This window comes from Penicillium argentinense (genome assembly GCF_028826775.1).
Source record: "Penicillium argentinense strain IBT 30761 chromosome Unknown utg000006l_segment0_segment0, whole genome shotgun sequence".
In the NCBI taxonomy this organism is placed as follows: Eukaryota; Fungi; Ascomycota; class Eurotiomycetes; order Eurotiales; family Aspergillaceae; genus Penicillium; species Penicillium argentinense.
The window spans coordinates 1,159,113-1,186,657 of NW_026622665.1; the positions used below are offsets into that span (position 1 = coordinate 1,159,113).

At 50.4% G+C, this 27,545-nt stretch overlaps 9 protein-coding genes across 9 annotated transcripts; 3 read left to right on the forward strand and 6 right to left on the reverse strand.

Annotated features, from left to right (window-relative positions):
• Positions 1 to 860: 860 nt before the first annotated feature.
• On the forward strand, positions 861 to 1,496 carry N7532_007570 (uncharacterized protein; the record flags this gene model as incomplete). Its single annotated transcript, XM_056620063.1, has 1 exon — positions 861 to 1,496. The coding sequence occupies one exon, from the start codon at positions 861 to 863 to the stop codon at positions 1,494 to 1,496; it is 636 nt and encodes a 211-aa protein (XP_056473429.1).
• Positions 1,497 to 6,047: 4,551 nt separating this feature from the next.
• Positions 6,048 to 9,015, reverse strand: N7532_007571 (putative MFS monosaccharide transporter; the record flags this gene model as incomplete). Its single annotated transcript, XM_056620064.1, has 5 exons — positions 6,048 to 7,999; positions 8,066 to 8,534; positions 8,591 to 8,722; positions 8,773 to 8,832; positions 8,872 to 9,015. 5 exons carry the CDS (start codon positions 9,013 to 9,015, stop codon positions 6,048 to 6,050), a joined length of 2,757 nt encoding a protein of 918 aa, XP_056473430.1.
• A 1,951-nt stretch (positions 9,016 to 10,966) lies between these two features.
• On the forward strand, positions 10,967 to 12,929 carry N7532_007572 (sphingomyelin phosphodiesterase; the record flags this gene model as incomplete). The annotated part of the gene is made up of 3 exons (XM_056620065.1): positions 10,967 to 11,101; positions 11,160 to 11,246; positions 11,301 to 12,929. 3 exons carry the CDS (start codon positions 10,967 to 10,969, stop codon positions 12,927 to 12,929), a joined length of 1,851 nt encoding a protein of 616 aa, XP_056473431.1.
• A 2,053-nt stretch (positions 12,930 to 14,982) lies between these two features.
• Positions 14,983 to 15,249, reverse strand: N7532_007573 (uncharacterized protein; the record flags this gene model as incomplete). Its single annotated transcript, XM_056620066.1, has 1 exon — positions 14,983 to 15,249. One exon carries the CDS (start codon positions 15,247 to 15,249, stop codon positions 14,983 to 14,985), a length of 267 nt encoding a protein of 88 aa, XP_056473432.1.
• Positions 15,250 to 17,205: 1,956 nt separating this feature from the next.
• N7532_007574 (uncharacterized protein) lies at positions 17,206 to 17,502 on the reverse strand (the record flags this gene model as incomplete). Its single annotated transcript, XM_056620067.1, has 2 exons — positions 17,206 to 17,361; positions 17,440 to 17,502. The coding sequence occupies 2 exons, from the start codon at positions 17,500 to 17,502 to the stop codon at positions 17,206 to 17,208; spliced, it is 219 nt and encodes a 72-aa protein (XP_056473433.1).
• A 1,628-nt stretch (positions 17,503 to 19,130) lies between these two features.
• Positions 19,131 to 19,802, forward strand: N7532_007575 (uncharacterized protein; the record flags this gene model as incomplete). Its single annotated transcript, XM_056620068.1, has 5 exons — positions 19,131 to 19,262; positions 19,326 to 19,382; positions 19,448 to 19,463; positions 19,526 to 19,660; positions 19,726 to 19,802. The coding sequence occupies 5 exons, from the start codon at positions 19,131 to 19,133 to the stop codon at positions 19,800 to 19,802; spliced, it is 417 nt and encodes a 138-aa protein (XP_056473434.1).
• A 245-nt stretch (positions 19,803 to 20,047) lies between these two features.
• Positions 20,048 to 21,807, reverse strand: N7532_007576 (uncharacterized protein; the record flags this gene model as incomplete). Its single annotated transcript, XM_056620069.1, has 5 exons — positions 20,048 to 20,354; positions 20,784 to 21,053; positions 21,401 to 21,504; positions 21,586 to 21,607; positions 21,656 to 21,807. 5 exons carry the CDS (start codon positions 21,805 to 21,807, stop codon positions 20,048 to 20,050), a joined length of 855 nt encoding a protein of 284 aa, XP_056473435.1.
• Positions 21,808 to 22,148: 341 nt separating this feature from the next.
• Positions 22,149 to 24,618, reverse strand: N7532_007577 (putative C6 transcription factor; the record flags this gene model as incomplete). The annotated part of the gene is made up of 6 exons (XM_056620070.1): positions 22,149 to 22,339; positions 22,386 to 23,143; positions 23,188 to 23,337; positions 23,389 to 23,581; positions 23,649 to 24,113; positions 24,168 to 24,618. The coding sequence occupies 6 exons, from the start codon at positions 24,616 to 24,618 to the stop codon at positions 22,149 to 22,151; spliced, it is 2,208 nt and encodes a 735-aa protein (XP_056473436.1).
• Positions 24,619 to 26,067: 1,449 nt separating this feature from the next.
• Positions 26,068 to 27,303, reverse strand: N7532_007578 (LysM peptidoglycan-binding domain-containing protein; the record flags this gene model as incomplete). The annotated part of the gene is made up of 1 exon (XM_056620071.1): positions 26,068 to 27,303. The coding sequence occupies one exon, from the start codon at positions 27,301 to 27,303 to the stop codon at positions 26,068 to 26,070; it is 1,236 nt and encodes a 411-aa protein (XP_056473437.1).
• Between the last annotated feature and the right edge of the window lie 242 nt (positions 27,304 to 27,545).

A 27,545-nucleotide genomic window follows, 5' to 3' on the forward strand; every position in this document is an offset into this window, starting at 1 on the left:
TAACGCGTCTAGATCGATCCAGTATCCACACCCGACCCGTGGACAACGAGATCTGAGGGACGATGGACTTCGTTCCAATGATTGGCCTGACCGGATAGACCCGTTCTGATGGATCCGATTGAAACCAAAAATACTCCGTATACATCGAATCCACTCTCCGCACGATTCTTTCCCTCCCTCTCGGTTTCAATGAACGTTCCAGAATAAAGTTCCCACTTCCATTGCTTCATTTTCATACTTCTTCCCTCCTCCTCCTCCTCCGCCTTCTGCTCTCTCGTTTTGCGCCATCTCCTTCTCATCATGTATGTCTGCGGTTCCTTTATCTCATAAGTCCCCTCCTCAATGGGTCCTATCACCCATAACCATCATTACCACCACTACCACCACCGCCTCTTCCTCTCTTCCCCCGTGAGGCTCATGTGCCTCCCCTCGATGGCCCTCGCCTGATGTCCACGAACACATCCCAGCCCGGTCGAGGACTCGGAGCCATCAGAGACCTGTTCCGCTCTGCTTCCCCGCCCTCCCCTGCTGCTGCTGCCCCTGCCTCTCGGCGCCGCGTGTCCGTTTTGGTCCGTCGAGGTAGGGATCTTTTTTTGAAGTAACATTCCCCCCGGACTTCTCTCCCCATCCTCTTCCCTTTCCCATCTGACCTCCCTCGCGTGGGATCCTGTGCCGGACCGCGGGGGAGGTGGAGGCGAGATCTCAACCCCGCCGAGATCCCCAACGAGGCGCAGCCATTCTTCTCCAACGCTACGACAACCGAACAAAAGAAAAAGCAAAGTCAAGAGCAGCAAGCTAAGAAGGAAACCTCCACAAGCAGACATCCTGTAGACCGACGCAGACACACCTCACCTCCCCGCATGAACTCACAACCACACCTCGACCCGGCCATGTTCGGCCTGGGCAGCTCCTCCGGAGGCGAAGACAACTTCGACATCTTCGACTGGTACCCACGCTACCAAAGCTGCCAACGATACTTCCTAGACCACGCCCAACACAGCGTCCCCGTGCAAGCGCTCTCCGCCTTCTTGAACATCCACCTCCCCTTCCAGCGCCAACCGAACCCGGTCCTCAATTCGACAGCCCCCTCATCTTCCGGACACACAACCCCGGGCCCGCCGGCCATCTCATTGATCCCGTATATACGCCGTTTGGTCGCGACAGGCATGGACTATCCGGGGGTCCTGCACGGATTCTTCGGCGACGATTGGGTCAGCGGTGTCGGCCCGTTACACGAGCAAGAGCGGCGCAACTATCTCTTCGCAGCAAAGAGCGGCGGCTGGGCCTCGGTGAAGAAAGACTACGACATGTCCCCGCTAGAAACTATTCCATTCCTGCGCCCGCTGCAACCGCCCCTCGACGCGGAAATTGAGGCAGCTGAGCGCAGCTGGAGCGAATGGCTCGCGATGGAGGACTGGGTGCTGGGCCCGAGATTTCCGGATATCCTGCGCGATTCCTCGTCTCAGAATTCGCGGCCCAGAAGTGCGCGTGGGTGAGCCTAACCCAGTCTACCCTACCAAATGACTCAGGAATTTTTTTTTCAAAAATCATTCTATCGACATCGGTCTCCCTTCTTCTCTTTCTATGACATGTGTTTCTCTATTTCTTATTTCCGGGGCATCAGCATATCGGGTCGGCGACTTGGCGTCCATTGAGTCCCCGCGCCCATTGGTCTTGTCTAGCGATCGAATCTTTTTGTTCTACACCGTTGCAGCGTCTTGTTTCATACAACATTATCCGGATCCCATCGGACCCGATCCCAGAATCTGGGGAACTTAATTGCGGCCGAGTTCTCCGCTTTGAAAAAACTAAAGTTGATTGCATACAGATGTATCAATAAAGACAAATTCCGAATCCTTCCTTCTTGCCGTGCCTCCAGGGCTTTACCTGACCTGCAGCACCAGTGATGTCAATACCAACGCCAACACTAGGCAAAGTAGGGACCAGCCCTAACCGAATCCAATCGAAATCGCAAAACCAAAAATACGAACCAAACCTTTCAAATTAAAAAAAAAGGAGACCCAAAGTCCGGCAAAGATCGTCAGCGTCCTCTCGCCTTGTGTAGGTATAGCCGTCTCGGCCGGTGCAGTCGGGGCCGGTGGATAGGAAATCGGGGGATACAAAAATCAGTGCCGCTGCCAGCAAATGAACCGTGCCAACCGCGCCCACCATACTCGAAGCCTTAACAGAATAAGGGGAATCCACCGGGCCACTTTCAGTTCGATGCAATTCAGGTGTAAGGGGCGAGTTTGGGGACTTTTACGATTTGACCAGAATTTTTACAACCCCACCGGTTTGCGACTTTTCCGCTGTGGATTCCCCGGATCCAATTGCCGGAGCGAGAGTTGTTGGTCCCTTGGATACGATTGAGTGGGGAGGGTTTTCTCCCCACCGAAGTGCGTACGAGTGCGTGGGATGTGCGCATTTCTCTTTCACAGGCGCCTGCCAATGGTCTTGTAGTTTGTATGGCCAGGGGGGTCGGATGGGATCGAGATTCGGGTCCGTGTAACGGGGTGGGGAAGGCCCAGCCTATCGTCGGCGAAGTGTACCTAAGTGTACATATACACCACTGGTAGGCAAGTGTACTCCAGAATCAATGAAGAAAAGCCCCTGATCGATCGATGAACACGCGCGCAAGTGTAGGCACTTACTGTGATACTTACTAGTACTTGCAGTGTATGAGGGTCTAAAAATCAGGAAATGCCGAGGGCGCAAAGTTCGGGCTGTGCTCAGAGGGAAGGGAGAGTTGACACTACCTACCTAGAATACCTCTTCAGGTAAGGTAATGAAGGGAAGGTAGTCCACACAGTCCATCAGTTCGTGCCAAAACGCAAGTGGCGTGGCTGAGAAACGGAGCCCAGCACGCCTTAGCTTGGCCGCTAACGGGTCTGGCGGAGGTTTTTCCGAATCCATCATCATCCCATTGGGCGAGGTGCACAGAAAATCTCCGAGATCACCCCTGCCTAAGTCCACGTTCTGCTGACTTCCCTTCTGATCATTTCACTAAGCTTGCGCCTTGTTCTGTTCTAGGTGCGAGTGCGCGATTCTTGGCCGCCTTGGGTCTACCAAGATCGCCATCGCGCCCATCCCCTGGCTGATCGCCTCCAAATGCACGACCGGGAAAATCCCGCTCGTATTCGGGCCTAGACCTTGTCGATTGCCATTTCGGTGGTAGTATTAGTCAGGTCGCTTTCTCACTTCCCTTGAGTTCCTGTCAACCCAGCTCAGAAAGTAAATTAATAAACAGCCGAGGTTCGAGCACGAGGAGCATCGCGAAGCGTTTACCAATGTGCGGGCTATGTATTGCTGTCTGAAACGACTCGCCCCTCAATACCACAGTTCGGCACAACGTGCAACCCGTGAAAAATGCCTATCAGTGGACTCGGCAGTGTGCATCCAGAATGCCGGGATCGTTCTCAACAATCCATAGGGACGCGGGCTGTATCCTCCCTCATCCAGCCAAACAGTCTTACCAGAACAACAGGCAGGCAAGTAAACCTCGAACGCCGAAAAGCCCATCTGCCACCATCACAGGCACATGCAAATACCTAACGCTCTTACGCGCACACTCTCCACAGATCGCCCTCTTTCTACAGTGCGCCGGTTATCTGCCACCTTTTCCAGTAAAAAGTTCACCGGAGAACAATTCCACCAGATTACATGATGTCATTGTGTGGAGACTACGCTGGCCTGATGATAGACAGGGGAAATCTTGGATCAGTTCCGTCTGTCTCCATTCAACGCTGCGTGTGACCAGGTGGACTTGGTTCGGTAAATGAGTGGAGCCGTAAGTGGGTTGTTTTGGTGGTCTTGGCCGAACCGTTACGCTACAGACGGTTGTCTGCAGGGTGAACGTTCATAATAAATGACGTGCGTCGAGGAAGGGAATGTCAAGACTTATCTGTAACGAGGGGGTTCCGTGGTTCTGTGGGGTGTATTGTCATGTTCGATTTGGTGTTACGGTCTGGTTTGTGTATGCGGAAAGTTGGGATCCATGTTGTTGAGAAATCATAAAATCTAAGATCGGATTAAAGTGCGTGGGCACATGGCAGCCTCATGTCGGTCACATGGCAGGGAAGCTACAGCTTTAAGCACAAACAAACTTATACGATCGTTCGACATATAGTATATCCATCTGATACTACTGCATAATTTTATGGTTTTTAAATGCCCCTCGGGGTTGTTCTGTAGGCTATATCCGACTGGGTCTGTGACTGATACACTCCTCTCTAAATCGAGTGGTCACTGCGCTGACAGTCTTAGTCGGAGCACCAAAAACCAGAGCACCAAGAGCCGGCATTTCTGGTTGTGCAGGTTCTGACAACGGCTTTCTGGTAGAACTGGAAGTTGACTGGCCAGATTGAATTTCCTATAGAAACTCCGGGTAGTTCCAACACGTTTCCTGGTCAGTGTGTCAGCATGTCTCGAAAGTAAATTCGGAAAGCTTCATAACGCGATTGCTGGAAAAACGACATAGACATTTTAAGATCCCCCTGCCTTGCGGACAGCCTTAGCACACTTGCGACTGTTGTAGCCAAAAAGCCATTCCCAGATGGTAAACTGTTGCACGGAGAAGGTTCTGAAGTACGCGTGCCAACGATTTCCTCGCCTAGGCCAGAACAAAAATGGTAGTCGATTTCTGATAGGAGTGATGATTATGCGAGTCCTTTTTCTCAAGTCGCGTTGTTGTGGGCTCTTTGACAATATCCAGAACTCATATCCAAAGATACTAGAGCCCTTGGGGCTACAAGGAAACCTGTGACCTATTGACCGAAAACTCCATAACGACTTCTCTCACAGTTTGCTTCTCTTCGTCCGCTTGCTGGAGGAACAACATGCCATTATCTTGTAGTATCTTGAGGGAGTCGCGAGCCCCCTTGGAAAGCGCATTCTGAGCGTAAGGAGGCTGAGTCCCAACGGAACCATGGCCCATAGAGGCACAGTACGCCAACAACGTATGATAGGACACAGAGAGCAATGGCAGCCAGGCCCTTTTTGCAGTGGCATCATAGATGACAATTGGCGTTTTAGAGAGATAATTCCTAGAGGCACCGAAGCGAGAAAATATTGCACCCTTCCAATGCCATGTTGTAGGCTTTGTCTGTGCGTCAGACCAACCAACTCTAGCTTTAAGTTCATTCGTACCGAGAAGAATCTTTGCGTGCGCGCTCCATCCTAAAATGGCCTTTCTGGATTGCAGATACTCCAGAGCTTGTGTCTGTAACCATTCACCTTTTGTTGTGAAACTTTGAACCGGGAGTGGCTCTCAGAAATTTCCAAAATGCCAGTGTATCATTCCATCCACAGTCTCTTGTATCGGAAAAAACTGAGCCGGACAAATTCCTTGATCGCCTTCAGAGTAAAAATCCGACTATTTGGTGCTGATGATAAATTCGCATTTTGCTTTGCCTCCTGCTTCTAGGCTGTACAAGGATTACGTTGGTAGAGGTTGCGTAATTGGTTAGGGTCGCTTTGGGACTGATATTTCGAAATTATTGGAGGAGCAGCATTAGCAATGCTTTATCTGATAATTGACAAACGAACAAATTTTTATTTTGCCTCCTCGTTCTAGACTGCTGCGAAGATTACGTTGGAAGGGGGTGTGTGATCGGCTAGGCCCTTCGCGTTAGAACTGACATTTCGAAATTATTGGGTCCCCCCCGGGGGGGGGGGGGTTCACATTAGCAAAGCCTTACGATTGATCGACGTACAAGCAGAAGCTGAATCAAATGTGTACTTATGAATTAACCATTGTAGCTAAGTTATGTACAGAGCAAAAGTCACTAGAACCATCCAACGCCATCGCTGAAATGCAACTCGAGAAAGCTAGCCACCTTCATCAATCCAGCAAAATAAAAAGCCAATTAGAAGGTTAATAGGGTGGGTATTTTAATCATCAAAAGATAAAAAAAAGAAAAGAAAAGAAAATGTCGTATCCGAAAATATTGTCGTAGATGGTATCACCAACCTCGTATCCTTCTTGCTCGGCGGTGCAAACCAAACGCCCAGTTGCGGCATGGAAGCGCCTTGGAAACGCGCCACCGAGTTCATCGCCGGCCACTCTGTTCTCTCTCCGATTCCGACAAGCCAGGCAAGCTTTCACCCCCCTTCTCATTCTGAATGACACCAGTAGAAAGTGCCTGATGCGTTTCACCGGGGGAAGTTAGATCGGGTATCAAACCCGGGTCCTCGACGAGACTGCGTCTTCTTGACAGAACACCGCCGACTGAAGGATTGTGTTTTTCGCGTGGTAGATCACCAGCCACATTCGTCTTGGTCTTTCTACGATGCTGACGACGAAGATACTCGTCCGGAACGGGATCGACCTGTTTCTTGACAGCCGGGACCAGGTTGAGGTAGATTGGGAAAATCGCACCAGCTGCGAAGAGAGCGACAATGACGCAAAAGGAGTACCGGGTACCATGATTCAAGTACGCAGCGTACTCGGCGAAAGGAAAAAATGTCCCGCCGCCAATAGCCGTGGCCAAGAAGACGGCTGCTGTCTTTGTATGCTGGGCCGTCCCACGGAGGGAAATAGCGAAGATGGTGCTGAACGCGCCACTTTCGAAGAGGTAGACGAACATCAGCATGGTGATCGCGGCGTTTCCGGTTGTGTTCATGCACAGGACGGTGAAGACGATCATGCCGATATAAGAGAACACGAGGATCCAGCGAGGTTTGATGAACCATTGAGCGAAGGCAGTAAGGAAGCGGCCGACAGCGAAGACGCTGTGGCCGATTGTGAGGAATTCGAATGGTCCTAGGGAGGAACTTTCGTTTGAAGCGTTGGTAAATCGGTCCACACTTGTGGCGAGAACTTCTTGGCCGGCCACGTAGAAGAACTGGCACCAGACGCCCAGGGCCAGGGTGAGCCAGACGACGGGAATACCGGCGACCTTGGTCATGTTGTCTTCGCGGCGGCGGTTGGCAAGTTCTTTGAGGTCTTCGTCTGAGGCTTCTGGGACAGGGAGGTAGTAGAAGGCTACTGCGAGAAGGACGTCGAAGAGGGCGATGCCGAGGTACGTCCACTGGACGTCGACTAGGGAAGCAATGTCTTGGACATTTTTGAAGAGGACTTTCTTCGCCAGGAGCGGAGAGAGGACGCTGCCGACAGCTTGGACGCCTTGCGAGATGTTGAGTCGGATTTCGGAATATTCAAGGGGACCGCAGAGCGCAATAAATGGGTTGGCTGCAGTTTCTAATACTGCAAGGCCAAAACCCACGATGAAGTTTGAGATGGTGAATGCGGTGGGGGATGTGAGCACGGCAGATGGCCAGAAAACTAGGGTGCCGCAGGCGTAGATGCACAGGCCGGTGATGAATGTAGACTTGAAACCCCAAATCTTCAGGACTGGTCGACCAACTAGGAGGGGCGCCACCACATAGCCTCCGAAATAGGCACCATGAAGACCGAGCGAGTGCCACGAGTCCAGGTGGACGATGGTCTGGAACTGGGCGTTCAACATGCTGAGCAAGCCATATGCAAATCCCCAGAGGAAGAATAACATAGTGGTCAAAGCGATAGGCGCAATAGACTCCTTGTTATTTAGCTTAAGCATGCTCTCGGGTTTCTTCATATTGACAAAGTCGAAGAATGTGATGTTGGGTGGGTAGGATATGCTTGTGTGGGTGTTGGCTTCTGCGTCATGGGACCCTGTTCCCGGGTGACCCAGGAAGTCCAGGAGACCCATGGGCTCATTAGGGTCACTGGGACCGGTGATGCTGCCACTCCTGGCTTGGGATGGCTTGCTACCGCTGCTGTCTGCCCGTGACGTTGAAGGTGTTGCGCAAGCGTTTGGCAACGCAACCGGTGCAGGCATTGCCACAGGGCTCTCTCCGGATGCATAATTGCCATGAGGACTGGTATGAGGATCATCGGTATCCCTGATCAGTTTCGGCATAAGGCGAGCCACGAGAGGCTTGAGACTTGGTACACAACCACAGATAATGGAGACATTGACTTCGACAACGGACCACATGAAGGAAAGCGACGCGTACCCTGAGAAGAGCAAAGTCAGTGAATCGATACACCAGCAAAACTTAGGGAAGGGGACTTGAGACATACAGCTGAAGTCTGTGCCTCCAAAGCTTTGAAGATGAACGGACTGCAGGTCCATTTGGCGCGAGGTAGCCGCTTGCTGAAGAAAAGCGATTCGGATCACATCAACTACCGCCACGAAGAAACCGAAACCGAAAGTGATGACCAAAATCGCTTTCTGCTTATATGGCAGGCGCATTTGGGTCAGGATCGGCATTGGAAGAAGTAAGATGACGAGATCGGTGATGATGTTCACAGGAGACGAGGACAGGTAGAGGGTGACAATATCGGTGCAGCTTGCCCCGCCAGGGGCAGTCGAGAAAAAGGCCGCCGAAATAGGACGGCATTGGAAGACGGTGATCATCGTCAAGGCGAAGCCTGCGGCATTGACCACGGCCAGAGTGACATAGTTGGCCCACCGGAATACTTTCTGGTTGCGCGTCAAGGTCAGGTAGAAAACGAGAATGGAGGTTTTGACGGCCATGAGCGCCGGATTCTATAGCCAGGATTAGGACATGCGTCCGCGGGTTGGGTTTCGAAGGGTGTACGCACGTAGAGGACCGTAAACGCATAATTGGCCCTGTTAAGGGCATCCTTGTGCTCCGGCAGGATATCGTCGATATGGAGACCGAGTCCGTTCTTTGTCGCGTAGAAAAGGGAAAACGAGAAGCCGAAGTCAATGATCTTGATCATAGTCAGCCATCGGCCCCAAAAAAACCCCCCCTCCAACAAACCTGGGGAGGTCGCCCATGCGCGCGCGCGCGAGACAGCCAGGGAAGGCTCGTCGGGGGAGGCTGCAGGGTCCAACCCCGGGAGAATCAGAATCAACCTACCCATGCGACCAGCATCAAGTAATCGTGTAACCCGACTCTCCTAACCACGAAGATGCGCGAGATGAATCGGAGCGCGACAAAGACACTCGCGATGACGAAGAAGGTGATTGAGACACCCAGCGTGGCCGGTCGGCGGGTCTCCATTGCGACGGCGCGTTCGCCCACGACGGGCGGAGGCAGTTCCAGTGACAGCAGCGGTCCACGGTGTCCAGCTACTGCATATCATAGACGGGCGAAATGGTTGGGGCTCGTGGGATCAGAGACATGGCCATGACTCTGCCAAGGGGGGAACGAATCCGGGGTAAAACCGGGGCCCTGCGATCGGGGTAGAGCACGCCGAGGACGAGAGTCGTGTCGAGGATAGCAAAAATTCAGGCGGAGATCGAGGCAAAGATCGAGGCGGAGGTGAAAGCGACAACGAAATGGGCGGTTGGAGGCTCGCGTGAACGCTCGAGGAAGTGGAGGGATCTGCTGGTGACATGCGGATTTTTCGGTTTTCGTGGGGAACAACGTCCGCTAGTCTTGCCTGGACTCGGTGCCGAATCAACCGCGTCTGCCCTTTCGACCGTGCCAGAACTGCTGACTACGGTACCAGTCCCTGTCTATGGCACTACGCGCAATGCAAATCATTCTGCTCAACTGCGGTTCGAGCAATGCGCCACGCCTCCACAACAAACCTTGACCACCGTCGCCGCGTCGACGCCCACGGGCTCAGGGGGCTTAGCCTCTGTTTGCATGCTCCCAGTCCGGCAATTCGTGCCCATTTCGCCTTTTTGTCTGCATGAAAGAGGCAGTTCGATCTGCGCAAGACAGCTCACAGCCGACATGGATGCCAACACGGATGTGCTCAGGCTTCACCGACAGTCCACGCGAACAGATCGTGTCGATCCTCGACCTTCCCAGGACGGCTACTGCGGTGCGGGGCGAGGCTTAGGAATTTTGATTCTCCGTTGGATCCAAAGGACCAACCACGAGTCCCCTGGCTCGCTCTATTGCTGGTGGGCCGCATCCAATGGCCATCTCCAGGCCCGACGTCATCGGGTCTGTTTGCGCCCGCAGCGCATTCCAGTGGGGATGCGCGACACCCGACAACCTGGAAATCAAGGATCGATCCATCGCGATAGCGATGGTTGTGGGTTGATCTATTTTTGAGAGCTAAATTTTAAATTTCCAGCTTATTTAGGTTGTGTCGTCCTGAAACAACCGCGCATCGCTCCGTCCCCTGCAGTAAAGCCGAGCTTGGCATGTCAGCAGTCAACCTTCCCTCCCCCCATGATATGCGCTTTCACGATCTTATCTGAGATCTAGGAAGACAATAGCTTCCTATCCAATAAGACCGGCCAGCTCTTCATCGTGCGATCCGCAGATCCCTGCAGGAACACTCCACTAGGCCGTCTGAGACAACGGCCTGAAGGTTGACTTGGCGCCCATGTGAAAGCCGCCATAAACATCAACACCGCAGCACGCTTTCCCCGGGTTATAGACAGTGTTGCACTGTCATCCCCAGCCACAGAGCTCCCGGCAGATATTCACTGCGCGCGGGATGACTTCACTCTGCAGCGTTGCACACACTCTCCCGTCCTAGCAGCTTGGCTGCATGCTTCGGTTGCTGGTTCGAGTATGCGGTCGCGAGCCCCTCTCGGTTCCCCGATCGGCCGCCGTCTAAATCCCGATGGCTCGACTGTGCAAGTTCCGACTGGTTCTTCTCCGGTTTGCGTCTCCCTTGTGAAGCGTGTCACCCGCTGCAGAGTGTCTTTGATCGACAGTCCATAGCCTATCAACGTCGCCCAGCTGCAGCCCATACCTATTATAGAACTATACTACTCGGACAATCTAAAGATCGTCTCGCTTATTCTCCCTGCTGCAGGAACCCTCCGTTCCTAAGCGAGCTGTAGTATCTCTTGGCTGTTCCAACGTACGTTCATGTGGTTCTCCGAGCGGAGAGTTATAAGCCATGCCTTGCTCGGGCTGCTGGCCAGCCTACGGGCTCGTCGACTGTCGTTTTCGGGGTGGACTCGTAACAACAACCTTCAATTGTCCCCTGTTTATCTGTCTGGACTATCTGTGGCTTTGTGTTCTCCTATAGAGAAGCAGAATGAGGCCCGCGGTTTTTCTGGTTGCACTTGCGCCGTTGGCAGCATCTGCTGCCCAGGAGAAGAAATCTGCTGAAGACTGGATAACCGAAATTTGGGATGACTTTAAGAATGCAGTGGACTGCTTTAGCTGTCAGGTATGGTACCCGTGCTGTTGATACGTCCGAGTGGGACATCGCTGACCACATCCAATAGGCCCTTCTCGGTGGTCTCCAAGCTGTCTCCATCTTTGGAGAATCTTTCATGGAGGATGTGATTACTGGCGTTTGCTCTATCAGCGGAGTTCGTCAATTCCTAGGAATCTTCCTATACTCAATTCGCTAACATTTGAAACAGGCTGAAGACAGTGACGTTTGTGCAGGTGTCATTGCCAACGAAGGTCCCGCTGTATACTACTCGCTGAAGAACCTCAAGCTGGGCTCCCACACGGCCAAGACGTTCTGCGCCAGCTTAGTCGGGCTATGCGAGTTTCCTGAAGTCCGTCCATACAATCTATCCTTCCCTTCGCCGAAACCACCGGCCACTCGCCCTCCACCGAGTGGAAAACCACCAATCAAAGTGGTTCATTTTAGCGATACCCATGTCGACCTCTCCTACGAGGAGGGTTCTAATTCCGACTGTTCGAAACCAATTTGCTGTCGCTCCTATACCGAAAATGATGCACCCGGAAATACCAGCTCTCCGTGTGGACCGTGGGGCGATACCAACTGCGATCCGCCGCATCGCCTGCAAGAAAGCATGAATTCCGCTATCGCAGATCTCAAACCTGCTTTCTCGATCTACACGGGCGACGTAGTAGCGCACGATGTCTGGCTAGTGAACAAGTCTGAAGTTCTCGACGATCTCAACGCAACCTACGGTTCAATGGAAAAGGACCTAGGAACAGTATACGCAGCACTAGGGAACCACGACGCCGCCCCTCTCAACCTCTTCCCATCCAACAACATCCCGAGCGAATACAACCCACAATGGGCCTACGACGCCCTAGCCTCAGACTGGTTCGCATTGACAGGAAACCCATCCGTAAAAGCAGCCAGCGAATACGGCTCCTATTCCGCTGTCCACCCAAACAGCAAACTCCGCATAATCTCCTACAACAGCATCTTCTACTACAAATACAACTTCTTTTCCTACGAAGAACCAATGGAATACGACCCAGACGGCCAACTCGACTGGCTCATCACCGAGCTCCAAGAAGCAGAAGATTCAAGCCAACGCGTCTGGCTAATCTCCCACATCCCAACCGGCAATTCTGACCACTTCCGCGACCACTCGCACTACTTCGACCAAATAATCCAACGATACGACGCAACCATCGCCGCCCTCTTCTTTGGCCACACGCACACAGATGAGTTCCAAATCTCCTACTCAAACTACACAAATCAAAACTGGGACACCGCCACGGCGATGGGCTACGTCGCCCCATCAATGACACCCACCTCCGGACCCCCCTCCTTCCGCGTGTACGAAATCGACCCCGTCACCTACGCTGTCGTCGACTTCACCCAATACATCGCGAACATCACAGATCCCACCTTCCAAACCAAGCCCAAATGGGTCCCATACTACTCCGCAAAAGCAGACTACGGATCCAAGCTCTCCCCACCTGTCGAAGACCCGCATGTCGAACTCACGCCCGGATTCTGGCACAACGTCACCGTCGCCATGGAGAAGGATCCTTCCGTTTTCCAGGACTTCTGGGCACGACGCAGTCGGGGCTTCAAGGTGCCGGAGTGCACGGGCGATTGCATAAGTAATGAGATCTGTGCTCTTCGGGGCGCGGACGCTCAGTATTCTTGCTATAAGCAGGCTCCTGGGTTTAGTTTTGAGAAAAGGGATGGGCAGGGTGTTAAGGCTCTTTCGGAGGAGAGTTTTCAGCAGCCGGAGTGTAATCATGCGGGCATGGCGCCGCTTTTTGCAAAGATTTCGCATCGGGCAAGGTTGGCGAGACAGAGTGGGCTGTGAGGTTGTAATTGTTTTGATCTTGATGCTATCCGAATCTTAATTGGCAGTCGACAAAGCTGCCGAACATGTATTCAAATAACCCCTTCGGCTATAATCTTGATAATCTAGCGTTAACAAGACCATTGCTCAGTCACTTATTGTTACCAAATTTCCAAATGGATGGCCTTCGGGCTAAAATAATTTTCCGCGGAGAGCAGAAAGTCCATTCTTCTACTCCAATAGCCAGACACTTGAGCCGAAGAACTAGCAGATATCTGAAAGATCAGGGAGGGAGCGTGGTCTGAGGCAGAAGGGGTGTGGCTGTATTAATTCCTTCCATATAGGCCAAGGGGCACTATCTTTTTATATCTCAACACCTCTTCTCGGGGCACTCGCTCTTACACCACCCCTGGTCATGTGATTTTAGGCGGGGGGAACTGTCTACACCTCTACGTGCAGCTTCCTCCTTCTCTACTTTCTCATCCCGGACACCTCAGTTCAGCCATCCTCAGCAGATGTGCTCTTGCATTCCGCCATACTTCATCGTCTTTCGTTAGGAAACCCCACTTACTATCAATCAGACATCACACCATCGCTGCGTCGTATCCAATACCAGCAAATCTCCCTGACAGAGAAAGCGTAAATCCTTAACCAACCGTTACCATCTCGCATCTCCACTACCTCTTAATGTAAGTTGCCACCCACGGGGATCAACAATGCCCTTGTCTATCCTCGACCTGCCACCGGAGCTGGCATATCACCTTGCCGATATAGAATGCTCAGAATCCGCTCTGACGCCCAATGATTCAAACGCTCCTCTGAGGTGCCCTTGATCCACATCGCGGCTGAGAAAGGTTATGCCAGAATTGTGTCCATTCTCCTTGAAGCCGGTGCCTCGCCCAATGTCAAAAAAAGTTTCTTGTCTCTCGTGATACTAGCAGTGTGCATGTCTGCGATCCTAAGCACGACAATCCATTTGACAGCACTTTCGCTATCGCAGTGAGACGGGGATATATGACGATTGTCCGCATGTTGATTGAAAAGGGTGCTTTTGAAGGGTGTTATCGATCTGAAAGGGATGAAAGAACCCAATATGCTATAGTAGAAGGGTTGTACCACACGGCGAAATTACTTCTGAGATGTGATATGGTTTTTCCAGGCTGCGATGGAGAAATAGCCAAGAGGGAGGAATACACAGCCAAATTTCGTCACAAGATGGCTTGGGCAACTAAGGAAGGATATCGTGATATTGCGAGAATGCTTTTGGAGAGAGGGTTTATTCTCTAACCTGTCTATGGAGGTGTGAAGCGTCTCGGAGGTGCCGCAGAGAAGAAATGGTGTGTATAAGTCTTGAAATTTACGTATTATTAGGAAGCATGCCTTAATGGGCGATATTCGTGACGAAGGTCCCTGGCCGGCGATCTGCTCTTGAATGGCATAAGATGCTCCCGTCGCGAATCTCCATCTTCTCGATTTGTATCCCTCAGTGCTCGAGACATGCATGATACGGTCGACCTTGTCATCGTGGTCCCCGACCCGGTCTGTCAATTCAGAATTCAAGATTGTAAGTTCGGCGTTTAACGCTGCGGTCATGTTTGTAGCTGGAATTGTGATCTTTGCCTCGGTGAAGTGGGGAGTAGGTCCAGATAGTGAAACACGTAGACCTTAACTTGAAAGAGGGCTAACGTGCTCCCATTCCCTCGCACAACATAGTATTGCCGCTTGCACCTGAGAAATGGTCTTGTTGCCTTTGGTTACCCTGGCCGTTTTTCATATTGTGTTGCTTAGAATCTATCTTCCTACTGAGACTGGTCGTCTGGTTTATGCCGAGAGAATAAAGGAAGTGAATTTCAAATGTGATACTAAATGAAAATAAATCACTAGACGGCATAGAGACTTCGGACGTTCAGAGGAAGAGAGGAAGGAGAACAGATAACTGACGCTGATGCTGATGCTGCAGAGAAGGACGAAGGCCATCGCTTCCTAAATAACATATTTCCCAAATGACTTGTTCCCTGGTCTCAGTTCCCCAATCGACGCAAAATATCGGCGTCGCGCTCCGGTTTAGCTGTGTTCAACTGTACGGGAATCGGTCACGCAACGCTTCCTTAAGAGCAGCCGGGTTTCGAAGCACTCGTAGCGACCAAGAACGTATCGCCAACTTGGCATTACCGCGGAGGCCATGCCGGATAACGGAGCACTCTAGCCTGTCGTATTTTTCTCGTTGCTCTTCCTTAAATCGGTCGAGGCCATTCGCAGATACGACAGCTTCACAATCATCAAAGAACAGGTCGAGACTTTCTTCGGCATCGCCGGAAAAGGTGGGCTGCCAGTAAGGCATGGTTAGACCATGGATTAGGTAGCGGCTGCCAGATGTATCCAGAAGAAGGAAGATGTCCTGAGTGAAGACAGTGACTGGATGGAGAAAGGATGTAGTGATTAGAATGATAGGTGCGGGCGTGGTACTGTATATAAAGCCCCGAACAAACAGAGAGTCGATTGCCTGAGGCAAGCCAACACTCGCATCTCCCCTCTTCTTTCTTCTTCCACCACCACCCCTGATCTTCCTGTCTTTTCAAGAAGTCTATCGGAATTCTCACTTCCTCATTCATTTGGTCGTCTGATCTAGGGTACAGCTAAATTCGAAATTGCCTTCCATGTTTTACACAGAGAAACTGTCTCAAACCCTAACGCCAACGCGATGGTGAAACTTCTTACTCCTAAATCGGCTAGCTTGTAGATCAGCGCTGCTTGTCAGTATGGAAATGCAAATTATTTGACAAGACCAATACGCCACAACCCTTGAATCATGCATTTCATTAACACTGTTACGCTTTCTGCCAATATTGTCCTGCCCGCCAAGGCTGTTCCATCTAAGACCACGTTGGCCGCCGCCCCTCACCACGAGACTCACGTACACGGCACGCAATGGCTCCGAATCTGCACTCTTCCACCCGAGAGTTTATTCGTGGTATGATCTTGAGTAAATCACTGACCACATCTCAGATCGCTGATGCTGCTGGATGTAGCCCCCGTTCTGTCACGACGATCCTCAGTAATCGACGGCAATTCGGTGATATTCGAGCGCCTCCCAACCGAGCAGGCAGACCGCGAAGTATCACACCAGCAATGTTGGAGGCTCTCTGGGGTCACTTACAGGAAAAGCCTGATCTTTATCTCGATGAGATGGCGGTTTTCCTTTGGGATGAGTTTGGCACGCAGGCAACGACTTCTAGCATAAGACGAGCGCTGATCTCTAAGAATTGGTCAACGAGGGTTGCCCGTCAGAAGGCGAGGGAGCAGGATCAAGATCTACGGGATTACTATCTCAACAACCTGTCCAGCTTCCGGTCGTACCATCTAGTATACATTGACGAGTCTGGCTGTGATAAACGGGTTGGCTTTCGGAGAACAGGTTGGTCACCGTTCAGTACTGCACCGATCCAGGTCTCTAAATTTCACCGCGACCAACGATACCAGATCTTGCCAGCATCCACTCAAGATGGTATATTTTGTCACGAATATTCCGAGGCTCAACGGATGCGTCAGATTTTGAGGATTTCATAGAGGAGCTCCTTCAGCACTGTGGGAAATGGCTAGAGCCCAGATCTGTGGTGATGGATAACGCCTCTTTCCACCATTCTGGCCCATAGAACAACTGTGCTCGGATGCGGGAGTGAAACTGATGTACTTGCCTCCTTATTCGCCGGACCTAACTCCCGTCGAGGAGTTCTTCTCCGAACTCAAGGCTTTCATCCGGAGACATTGGGGATATTACCGAGATAATCCCGAACAAGGCTTTGATACTTTTCTGGAGCGGTGTGTTGATCGAGTCGGTGTAAGAGAACAAAGTGCAAGGGGGCATTTTATGCATGCAGGTGTCCATCTCGATGAAACACGAAACTTGATGCAGATTCTACAGAACGTGTTAGCGAGTCTAGAACGATTGTGGAGTCTTTGAGTAGATCACTTGACCTGGTAATCTCCGCATGGAATTGGTATCTGTGTTTAATATCTGCATAATCAGAGGCACGGGCACTTGCTAGTGTAAAAGGATCAGAAGAGCAGTTTGCTTAGTCGACAGATGAGCGAACTCCTTCATCAGAGCTTCCCAGTCCCGGTTTGGCACCGGCTGTGGACGCATTACCGAATCTCGCATATCGAATGAACGTTCCATCACCTCTTAATGAGCCCCAGCGAACTCAAGAGTGACGTCATCGGATTCCTACCAGAGGAGAGTTTTTGTTGGCCCACAGCACATCAGAGAAGAACCATGAATTGAAGCACCGTCACTAATCTATTCCCGAAACGCTGTCTCCTCCAGTATAAGCCTGATTGACTCCGAATCCATGACATTCTGGTCCAGTTGCGCTACGGCGTCTTGTGAAGCGAAGAACAACGTCTCGCACGGTGCAGTACCTTTGGCATGCTCCTCCAACGCAATTTTCAGGGCCTGGGAATATGGTATCTAGGGTTTAGAAGTGTCAGCTGATGTTCACGGCCTTTAATGTCGACAATAGAGCGAAGATACCTGTCGCTTGCTTTTGGGGTCCTTCCTTGTCAAAACCCCAAGGAAGTATTTGGCATCTTCCATGGTAATGCGATCCTGTACTTTGCGCAACCTGTGCTGGGGAAAGTGGGGGCAATCAAGTGTGATATATTGCGAAGGGTAGGAGAGATAGGTATATTTTTAACCAGAAGGGAATATGGCTGTCTTCATGTGTCCTGTTACAAGACTAGTATCAATTTGAATGATACTCTACATATATAATTGATCAATATGCACAAGTACCCAAGTGCCCAGGTGCTCAGGTCCACGGGTGGTTGGTAGTAGTCTAGAAGATAACATATTTAAAAATTCCCATTATTCAACATTTGAACACATAGACGAGCACTCTCAATATTCAATTTGATCTATCATTGCCCAGGTGACACCCGTGGACATATACATGTGAACCTTCAACACTTCAGAATTATTAAACTCTGTATAACCCGGGCATTCCAGAGCTGCTATTCCCATTCGTCAAGAGGAATGATAAATCTAAGATTCAGTCATGAGTTCAACTTTTAGTATGAGGGAATTACCTTCACGTTTCGAAAAAAAAAATGAAATGTGGAGAGATGTGGACCCTTTACTATGCCTGCGCATGGCGCAAACAAATATTCGTATTTCATGGATGTAGTGTAACCTGCCAGCCCATTCCGTGGATCCTCCATATTTGAAAGCATACACCTGAGCTTCAATCATACATGGTGGCCAGGCCTTGTGCAACATTAGGAGTAATACCCTGAGGTTATCAAGGGCGGTCGTAACCTTTGAAAATGTGGAAACTTTTAGCCTATATTAACCGTCAAAGCCGTTTTAGCAAAGCTGTATTTGTAGAAATATGGATCTGATATATCTCCTATGGGCACCGACTTACATGCATTTCATTTCTGCACGAGTTCTGTAGTAGTAAAATGTGACTAACGAGAATAGGACTGTTATGCATGATTTTAAGGTATGATGTCAGATATTTTCTCAGATAGACATAAGAGGGTAAGGCCTAATTTGGCTAGTGTATATGCGCCATATGTACCCCCAGGTGCTAATTCTGTGTCCACTATACAAGATACCCTTCATAACATTGAAATAAAATAAATATGTGACAAAGGTCTCTATTTACTCAAATAATTTTTTTGAACCCGTTTACTGGTCATGCTGTTACCAGCCAATGAGAATTGTAGAATAATACCTACATTGTTAACAGAGCCCTAGAGAATAATTAGGTGGAGCTTTTCGTCCCGACAGTGCGGTTCAAAGATTGTACAGCATATGCATACATATTTTTTAGATAACACTGTAAATCGGTCTGGCAGCCCACGTGTTGTGTAACATAAACAGTACTTGAAATCTGCTATCCACAAGAAAGGATTGACGAATCATTTTCGTCAAGAGGAGCGGTGTCGTTTGTTCGGTGAAGGCATACGCACAGGTACATATGGTATACGTATACACAATGGATATGAGCTCTCGCATGCATAGTTGATTACTCGGGTAATTGTGTAACATTCCCCCGATAATGAGATCATAGCTTTGGGCCCTACGGCACTCCGACGTCCGTTAAAGATATTTAAGACATCCAAGAACAACATTTGAATCTCTAATTTTCTAAAAACCAAAACCACACTCACAATTATACCATATCCTACACACTTCAAATTTCTTTTCATCTACATACAATGGGTTTCAAAACTGAAAAGTCTCCAGCGGAAATTCTCAAAACCGTTAAAAAGAAGCTCACCCCAGAGCAGAAGAACAATGCCAAGATTACAATAGCGGCCATTTATGAACTTTTTACAGAGACTCCCGAGGTTAGAAAATCCTTTGTGTTTATCTTCAAGCTAGTCAAATTGCTCACTCAAACCGGAAATTAGGATGTCTATTACTCGTCAAACATGATCCAGAGTTTCCTTGGCTTATTCATTGTGGCGGTAAGCAAGCATTTGTCCCACTCAAAACATCAAAGGGTATATAATAACGAAATGTCTCTTGTTAGGACCGAAACTTGGACGGTAGGCGAGATAAACACAAGGCCATTAGGAGACCGCTTGGCTGACCGTTAATGTTTTCATAGGACATGTTGAGCTGCACGAACTAATCAAAGCTACTGACGATATGAAGCTGAAAGACGGAGAAGATATTAAGGAGTTCATGAAGAAGTTCTTCACGTATGCGGATATTTCCGAGGACAAAAAGCTTAGTCTAGCTGGTGCGTGGGAATATACCGTTCTTGTACTTGTGAACCATTTGAACTAACTGCATTCTTGTATCTAGAGTGGTTTATTCTCGGATTCCTGAGCTTTAACCGCAACAACGACTACCCGTTTGCCGAGAGGCTTGAGGACAGCTGAGTTGAGGGGATTGTCCAGTACTACGTACTATGTGGAGCATCATTTATCTTTACACTTCAGTGCTTCTTATGTGAATGACTTCAAGTCTGTTGAAGTCTCCATCAGTTGTAGTGATCACAATGATATTTCACTTGATATACACCAATTTATACAATTGTTTACAGATCAGGACTGATAAAATTAGACAAACGTTTGTTGACACGTGCAGTTTACTTTAAATACCACTGTTCCCTGCAAAGGCACTTCTAGTTGATCTCTGTTACCGCTCGTTTCAGAATTTTCACCCATTCGGTGATCTCGCAAACGAATCGGCGCGCAACCCCAACTTTAACGCCTTGCTTGATGAAGAAATCTGGGTCTTGATCACCGTGGATCTGCTTCAGATCAAGGCCATTTGCGAGCACCAGATCCCGAGCTTTTCGAATATCGTCCTTAAGAGCTTCGCTGCTTACTCTTGATTCTTGCCAACCACTATATTCCTCCACCGCAACGTCGTGCAGACCAGGTATATCGATTGGATCAGGGAGAGTCCTCGAGAGGAAAGGGACAGAGCTGTTTGCATCTGACACGACTGCTTGGATGCCTGATTTGGAAGTACATTGATATTAATGGGAGGGCACATCGATCCAAGGGAAAATATCAGTATGTTTTTGCTGCTTTAAGGTTCGCTCGTTGTCCTCGGCGTAGAGCTGCTCACGGAGACTTTCAGGGATGTCATCGTGGGTTTCAAGCCTTCCACCTTTCTCCACATATCGAATGAGTCTTCTTAAATGATGTGTCCTGAGTTTGTAGTGTCTTTTCCCCACCGGGTCCTGCCAACAATACTGACCTTCGTGGCGGCATGGTGGTCCAGGGCATCGCATCATTCTATAAACTTTCCTCCAAACCGAGGGATGCCCGGAGACTTCTTCTGCGTCAAGTTACGCGTCTTGGTCGGCGAGCATCCGATTAGATACCGACGATCTTCCTCTTTTATCGTACTTTGAGGGAAGGGGAGAAGTGTCCTCGATATAGTTCACAGAGGTCACAGAGGTCTTAAGCCGGAGCTCCTTGCCAAGACGGGACAGCTTAGCCCACATGAACAGCTGCTTTTCTATCGCCGTCCAATTAATGTCCGTGCTGTCAAAGCGCTTGATCAAGTCTCGCTGGGATCGATCATTTACAGAAACCATCACATTCGTATCGTCTGGTCTCCTATCTACCTCGCCGTCAAAAGAAAACATATTAGCATTGTGTCCACCCTTCTTGAAGCTGACACACCAGTGACAATTTCAGTGTATCAAAAACCACTGCTTGTTACACCAGCGGAAGATAGACCGGTAAGTACTGCGCGAATGCTGGTCAACGCGAGTGCTTTTGATGACTATTGGATTCGCACGGCACTGAGCGTTGCATGGGAATACAACCGGCCCAAGGTCACTAAGCTTCTCCTGGGGGTATTTCACGACTTTCCCGGTCGCGAAGCCAAATTGCAAGACCGAATCCAATATCAACGACACATGTCCCCGATAATGGATGGGGCAGTTCGTCATCATTGCCTCGAAATCATCACAATGCTCCTTGAGAGGGGTTGCCACGTTCATTTGCCCATTACTCACCCATCGGGGACAAACTTGGGAATAATCAGAATGTCATGGAACTTGCGGTCAGCCTGGTAAGTGAGCCACCCGCCAGGAGCCGGGGACGGGAAATTGTCAAATTTCTAGAGAACTGTGAAGATATTTGAGAGTTTCGAGAGGTAAGCCGAAGAATATCCTGAAAGAGCTGAGCAGATTTAACGGACCCGAATCTCAAAAAGGATATTACTGTGATCACAACCCCCTTGTTTCTTACCAGTCCTCAGCACTACTTACCGACCCGCACGCATGCGAGCGTGCTGCGTTGAAGTATTCTCCTCTTGACTCATATCCCACCAGAACCCGGCAGTGCGGCTCATACATACATCACGACCCCATCCGTCCTGGACCTCCGAATCCCGTCCTTGTCCAGTCACCACTGCATTCATTGCACCACCGCAGAGATTATTTACCGCATCAAGCCTTCCAGAGCCGCTTCATTTCTATGAGGCACCTCGACGGCAGTCAATAGGTATGTGGTTCATCTGAACTCAACATGAAAATGGTGTTATCTTCTATATCTATTGCTAGATCTGCCACGTCTTCTTATTTTGAACTTTATCTACTCTATCACATACCTAATTCCCCACTCGGTAATATTCTTCGTAAAGCGATGCCTCAAGAGGATGCAGTTATAGAATATTCTAAAGATATAGCTTTCGACCCCAATTCTCGTGTTTCCAGGCTTCTATACATTTCTCTCCTTGCTGAATACTATGTGAGAGAAGTATCAGTCATGGAACCCCTCCCCATCATCTCCCAAAACTCCCTGCCGATCAATCATAGCCAAAAGGGCATCATCCATCATAAACTCCCCCAAGTCCATCCCAAACGGCGAAAGACCAAAATCCCCAGAATGCAACGTACCGCGCGTACCCGCGAGAGATGAGAAAGCAGGGACCGAGCCATTAACATCATTTTCTAGAATCGTCAGTGTTTTTCTGAGCCAAGTGCAAACCCGACTTACCGGGGTCAACCAGGATAGTATTAAATTGTTCCAGGTAGTACCTGCATCGATCAATCAACCTATTCCCATCATCCAGTCTGGCCAGGGCCTCGGCTGCGAGACCGGGGTATGTTTGTGCTTTCTTTGCCTGGTTGATCGGGGGGATTTCTTTATGGTTTCGTCGCGGTAGGTCCAGATGGCGGCTATTATTACCAGTGCGGCATTGAATGCTGTTTCGACGTCGAATGGTTAGCTGGACAATCACTGTGGAGATACATAGGTACATACTATAGTAAAGCGAAAACCACCAAGCCCCCAAAAGACTCTGTTTCCAGCCAGGCTCCGAAACGACCCGATGCACAATTCCAATAATCTCCATCGCAGATTCGGTACAAATCTGCATACTATTCATACCCATCTGCTGCAGTAGCTTCAGGTCAGGTGACTCTAGGTCGGGGGATCTGCTCGCTGCAATGAACTTCACCAGCACGGGTCTATGAATTAACACCCGGAGATTGAGATATCGCAGTGTTAATATAACGCGGAATTTCCAGGAGAAGTACGCGAAGCTCGTTGATTCTATCTCGCGCGGCATTTGGACCAATTTGGGCGTGGAGATGAGCTGGAGGTTTCGGTCTAGTGATCTTTCCCAGGAAAAGAGGTTTTGTTCCATGCTGAAAATGTGGGAGACTGTTTCTGTTATTGGGAGGGGTAAGTCGCAGCCTATGTTTTGGCCGTAGAGGAGGTCGATGGTATTCCAGAGTTGTTTGTAAAGGGTTCTTTGAGATCAGCTTTGTTCGGGTGGATTGTAAGGATGGCTTACATTGTCGAGTTGAAAAATGCCACGCTGAGGTGTGATGTCTCGTCGTCCACGAAGGCGGATGACTTTTCGAAGTCGCGCTTTGCGGGTAGTTCCAGCTTGACGTAGTTATCTGGTATAGCGGCTGGTCTTCCGAATGTCATGCTCAGTGTTCTATTGGCATGCGTTAGCAGCATACTTTCTTCTGGGATGCAATCCTCTCACCTGTCCAACACCACACACCCATACCAAGTACGCTTCCTCATTTCTTGTTCAAGAGCAGAGAATGCCCTCGAGGCATTCGTCGAATGAAGACCGAGCTGCAGGGCTGCTTTAACAGCCAACCCATGCACCGTCCACGCTTGCACAGACTTCTGCGTACCCTGCAGATACTGTCCCATTAAAAGCAGAAACTGAACTATAAGACGTTTCAAAGTCAGTACCTTCCATCTTTCACCCGTGCGTGACTCTAAAGAACTCCATACCAACCTCCAACGTCGTCCCCCTCAAGATCTCCCTACCACAAAGCCCAAGCCCGCGCTGAAAATAAACCTCCGACTCCTCAATTCTCTCATCAGCCTTCGCACCACCAGGAACAGCAGTCATAGTCGACATAGCGAGCACCATATTCAAGAGGCCAAGCCACGTCCTCCTCACCTTAGCAAAATTCTCCTTGGCCATCTGGTGATACGTCTCCAGGAAGACGGGCGGGTATATATACGGAAATAACAGGCCCGTATTCGAGAAATACCGCTCTATCAACGCCAGCGTCTCGCTTTGAGGCGGTAATGCAAATATATTGTGAGACGTTTTATCCCCCAATCGCCGCGGTGATGGAGGCCGTGAAGCACTCACGAATCCTCCCTCTGCTGCGCCGGGTGAGAGGAGGTAACCGTTTTGAACGACTGCTCGGGAGAGGTGTCTCAAGAATGCGATATTCGACGAAGGTCCTGTATTAATATCAGCAAATCATCATAATATATGAGATAAGAGTATATGGTTACCAAAAAACCCCGAATCCCGCTCATCAGCAAACGTAACCGCGCCCATAGCATCAACCGAGTCCTCCGTCCCAATTAAATCAGGCACGTTTCCCTGCACCTGCAAACCCTCGCAGTGCTCTTCACACATCCCCTTCCCATCCCCATCCTCTTCCCTATTCAAAGCATTCGTCCCATCAACCCTCCCCCACAATCCCTCAACATTCCCCTTCACCACATCAACTACCCCCTCAAGCCTCTTCACCCTTTCCTCAATAGCAGCCAAATAATCCTTCTGCACAATAATATTGGTGGCAGTCGTGGGCGCCGAGTAGACACACTCGAACCCTAGATCCCGGCACAGCGAGCACCGCGGCCGAGTCCCGTCGCACCGGGATTTGCGCGTTCGACAGGCGTCGCAGGCGACCGCGATCCGGCGGCGTTTAGAGGGCGCAGGTGTTTCGGGGTCTGTCATTGTGATCTTTTGCTTTTGCAATGTAGGGCTGTCGGGGATGATGCGGATTTGAGGGCGGGGATGGGTCGGGTGTCGGGGGTGTGTCGGATGTAATGTGTGGGGTCCCCACAGAACAACAATGGCGCCGGGCTGTGGTGAGGATGGGATTTGACAGATGCAGTGAATACCTTATTTGGGCGCTACCTTACTTAGGCATTTTGTGGTTAGATGGAATAGTCTTTATTCTATGGGCTTAATTTGTATCACGCAAAGCGTTTAGCCAAAGACTAGATTTGAATCGAACGGATTAAGATCTAGGCTACCTCAACGCCCTGGGCAATTAGGAGCGGATGAAATAAACCCTCCCCTCCCTTCCCCCATGTATTCTTTTGATATGCAGTTCAATCCACCGACTCGAAGTCTCAAACTTGAAACATGATTGTACGCAACACTGGTATCAATAGCCTCATCTCACCTCATCTCCACCCCACCAAAAGGACAGCACAACCACCTCAATTTAACGTAGCCAGTCCAGATCACAATAACCATCCCCACCAGGCCTTGCTGATATCACACTACTCTACGTATGACATGATACCCTAAATCATACCCTACAGTATTTTCAAGGTATGTGACATAGTAGGCCCACGAATGAGAATCCAGCTCTTTGCGCCGACCTGCACATCCCGCATATGGTCCCATCTACATCTTTGCATATGAGTAGGCGCCGCGGCAGCTTCGGCGGCGCGAGGTCATACCTCATTGGCAGGCACGCGCATAATGCACACTGGATTAACCCCGCGCATGCTGTGCGAGACTCGGGGATATACTTTATGTGCTTCTAAGACAAGCGCCGGATAGAGTTTGGGGGTGCAGTAGCGTACACCAGCATACAGAAATAAAGAAAGTACCTAAGGACAATGGCATAGTTTAGACCCTGGGCAGGTGGTGCAGTGTTGTACTGTGTTCTGCAGGGTTGTGCGTCAGATATGGGGTTGCTGTAACGGTGCCCCAAGGTAGATGGACCCGGTACATTTGATACAACTTAGAACGGGATAGCCAGAGCAGTCTATTCCATTTACGCAAGACCTTACAGAAGTAAGATAAAAATGCACGAAAACGAGGGTCGGTATTCTCAACAGCTGTCTGCAGAGCAAGAATGCAGAGCAAGAATGTATGGTATCAAAGATAAAAAAAAAGCTTTCGTCAATCATGTCGGCAACCAGAAAACAAGGCAAGATCCAGCCTACCCAGCATCCGGCACAAATGAATGCAGCCAACTATACTAGGACGGACAAAATTTGTGCTGAGAAGTGTTCACCCATTCCCGCCCGGCACGGCCAGGGGAAAATAAAGTGGAAAGACCAGCCAGAAGTCGGTCATTTATAAGAGGGGGTTCAACGAACCAACGAAACGAAGTGAAATGCTATGCAATGTGAACGAGGGACGGCTTATTCAAGCAAATCGTGTCTAAGCCTTGACACAATATTCGTAACCCTTCCAGAGATTGGAGCAGGTGTTATCCAGGCCCGGGTTAAGGCTCTGGAACGTGGACGCGTCGATTCCATACTGGACTTCGATCTTGCGACAGTAGTCGTTCGACTGGACGGTGTAGTATTGCTGGCAAGAGGCCGAGGCGTACGGGTATTTGCCGTAGAATCCCGAGTCCGACGCGGCGCTGGAAGGAGCGGGCGCTGACGACGGCGCGGCGGTGGGCACCGGGGTGGCAGCCGCCGTAGGAGCGGGCGTGGTGGTAGGCGCGGCCGGGGCGGATGTCTCGGTGGTTGTGGGCTCAGGCTGAGGCTGGGCGGTTTGGGTCGCGACCGGGACGATGGTTGAGGGAGCGAAGGTCTCGGTGGCGGCGGGGATGGAGCTGGTGGAGGTGGTTCCGGAGCTGCCAGAGCTGCCGGAGCCAGAGCCGGAGTCGGACTCACCGTTCCAGTTGCTTGTGCTCAGGCTGCCAATATCGTTTTCCTGGCAGTGGGAGGGACCAGTGGCCCAGCCCAGGAGACGGTTGGCGATGTCCGAGGCGTAGCAGTGAGTCGCGATGCCTTGGCCGAGATTACCGGAAGACGCGATGGAGCCGGAGTTGTAGCAGCGAGCGGCCTTGTAGTAAGCAGTCGCATCATCGGTATCGCCGCCGACCTGGAGCTTGCAGTCCTGGAGACCAGCGGTACCCGTGGTTCCATCACGAATCATAGTAAGGATGACATCGTCGGTGCAAGGCGAGATCGGGTTACCATCGTTGCAGGTACCCTTTCCATTGTGGCTCTGCATCAGACCGGGGTTGTTGACACCGTAGTTGGTCGTCTTGACACGGACACAGCCATTGCTCTCCTGCATCATGATCGACATGATGTAGCGAGCATCAATGCCCGACTCGCTCGAGACCTGTTTGATAGCCTTCTTGATACCGGCAATTTCGTCGTCGGAGTTATTCTCGAAGCCGAACTGCTTGCAGCTCGAGCGGAGGACGTCGAGGTTGTTATCCCACATATCATCAAACGAGGTGATCCAGTTCTCGATCGAGGGCCAGCCCTGCGACAACAAGCCATCACCGCCGAAAAGTCCTGCGTAGAGAAGACTGCTGCGTCCATGGAGTGAGTGGGTGGATTCGGTCTCTGCAGACAAGAGATTGGATGCGACTGGAGCCCCAGAAATGAGGGGGAGGCTGCCAGCAGCGAAAAGGACCGGAAGGAAGAACATGACTGCAGAGAGTGCCCAGCACGATAAAAGAGAGAAGACTTGCTTGGGAAAATCACACAAAAATGCGCGGGTTATGGTATATGTACTCTCTCTTGGTGGAGTGGGGCTCGGGCAATTCTACCTTCCACTGTGTCTCCATAACTTGGCCAAGCACAGGCACAGGGTTCCGGCGGGGGCAGGAACCCGACCCAGCGAAGCCTTGCGTTGCAGCAGGTGAAACAGGCTAACGCCTCCACCGGGAA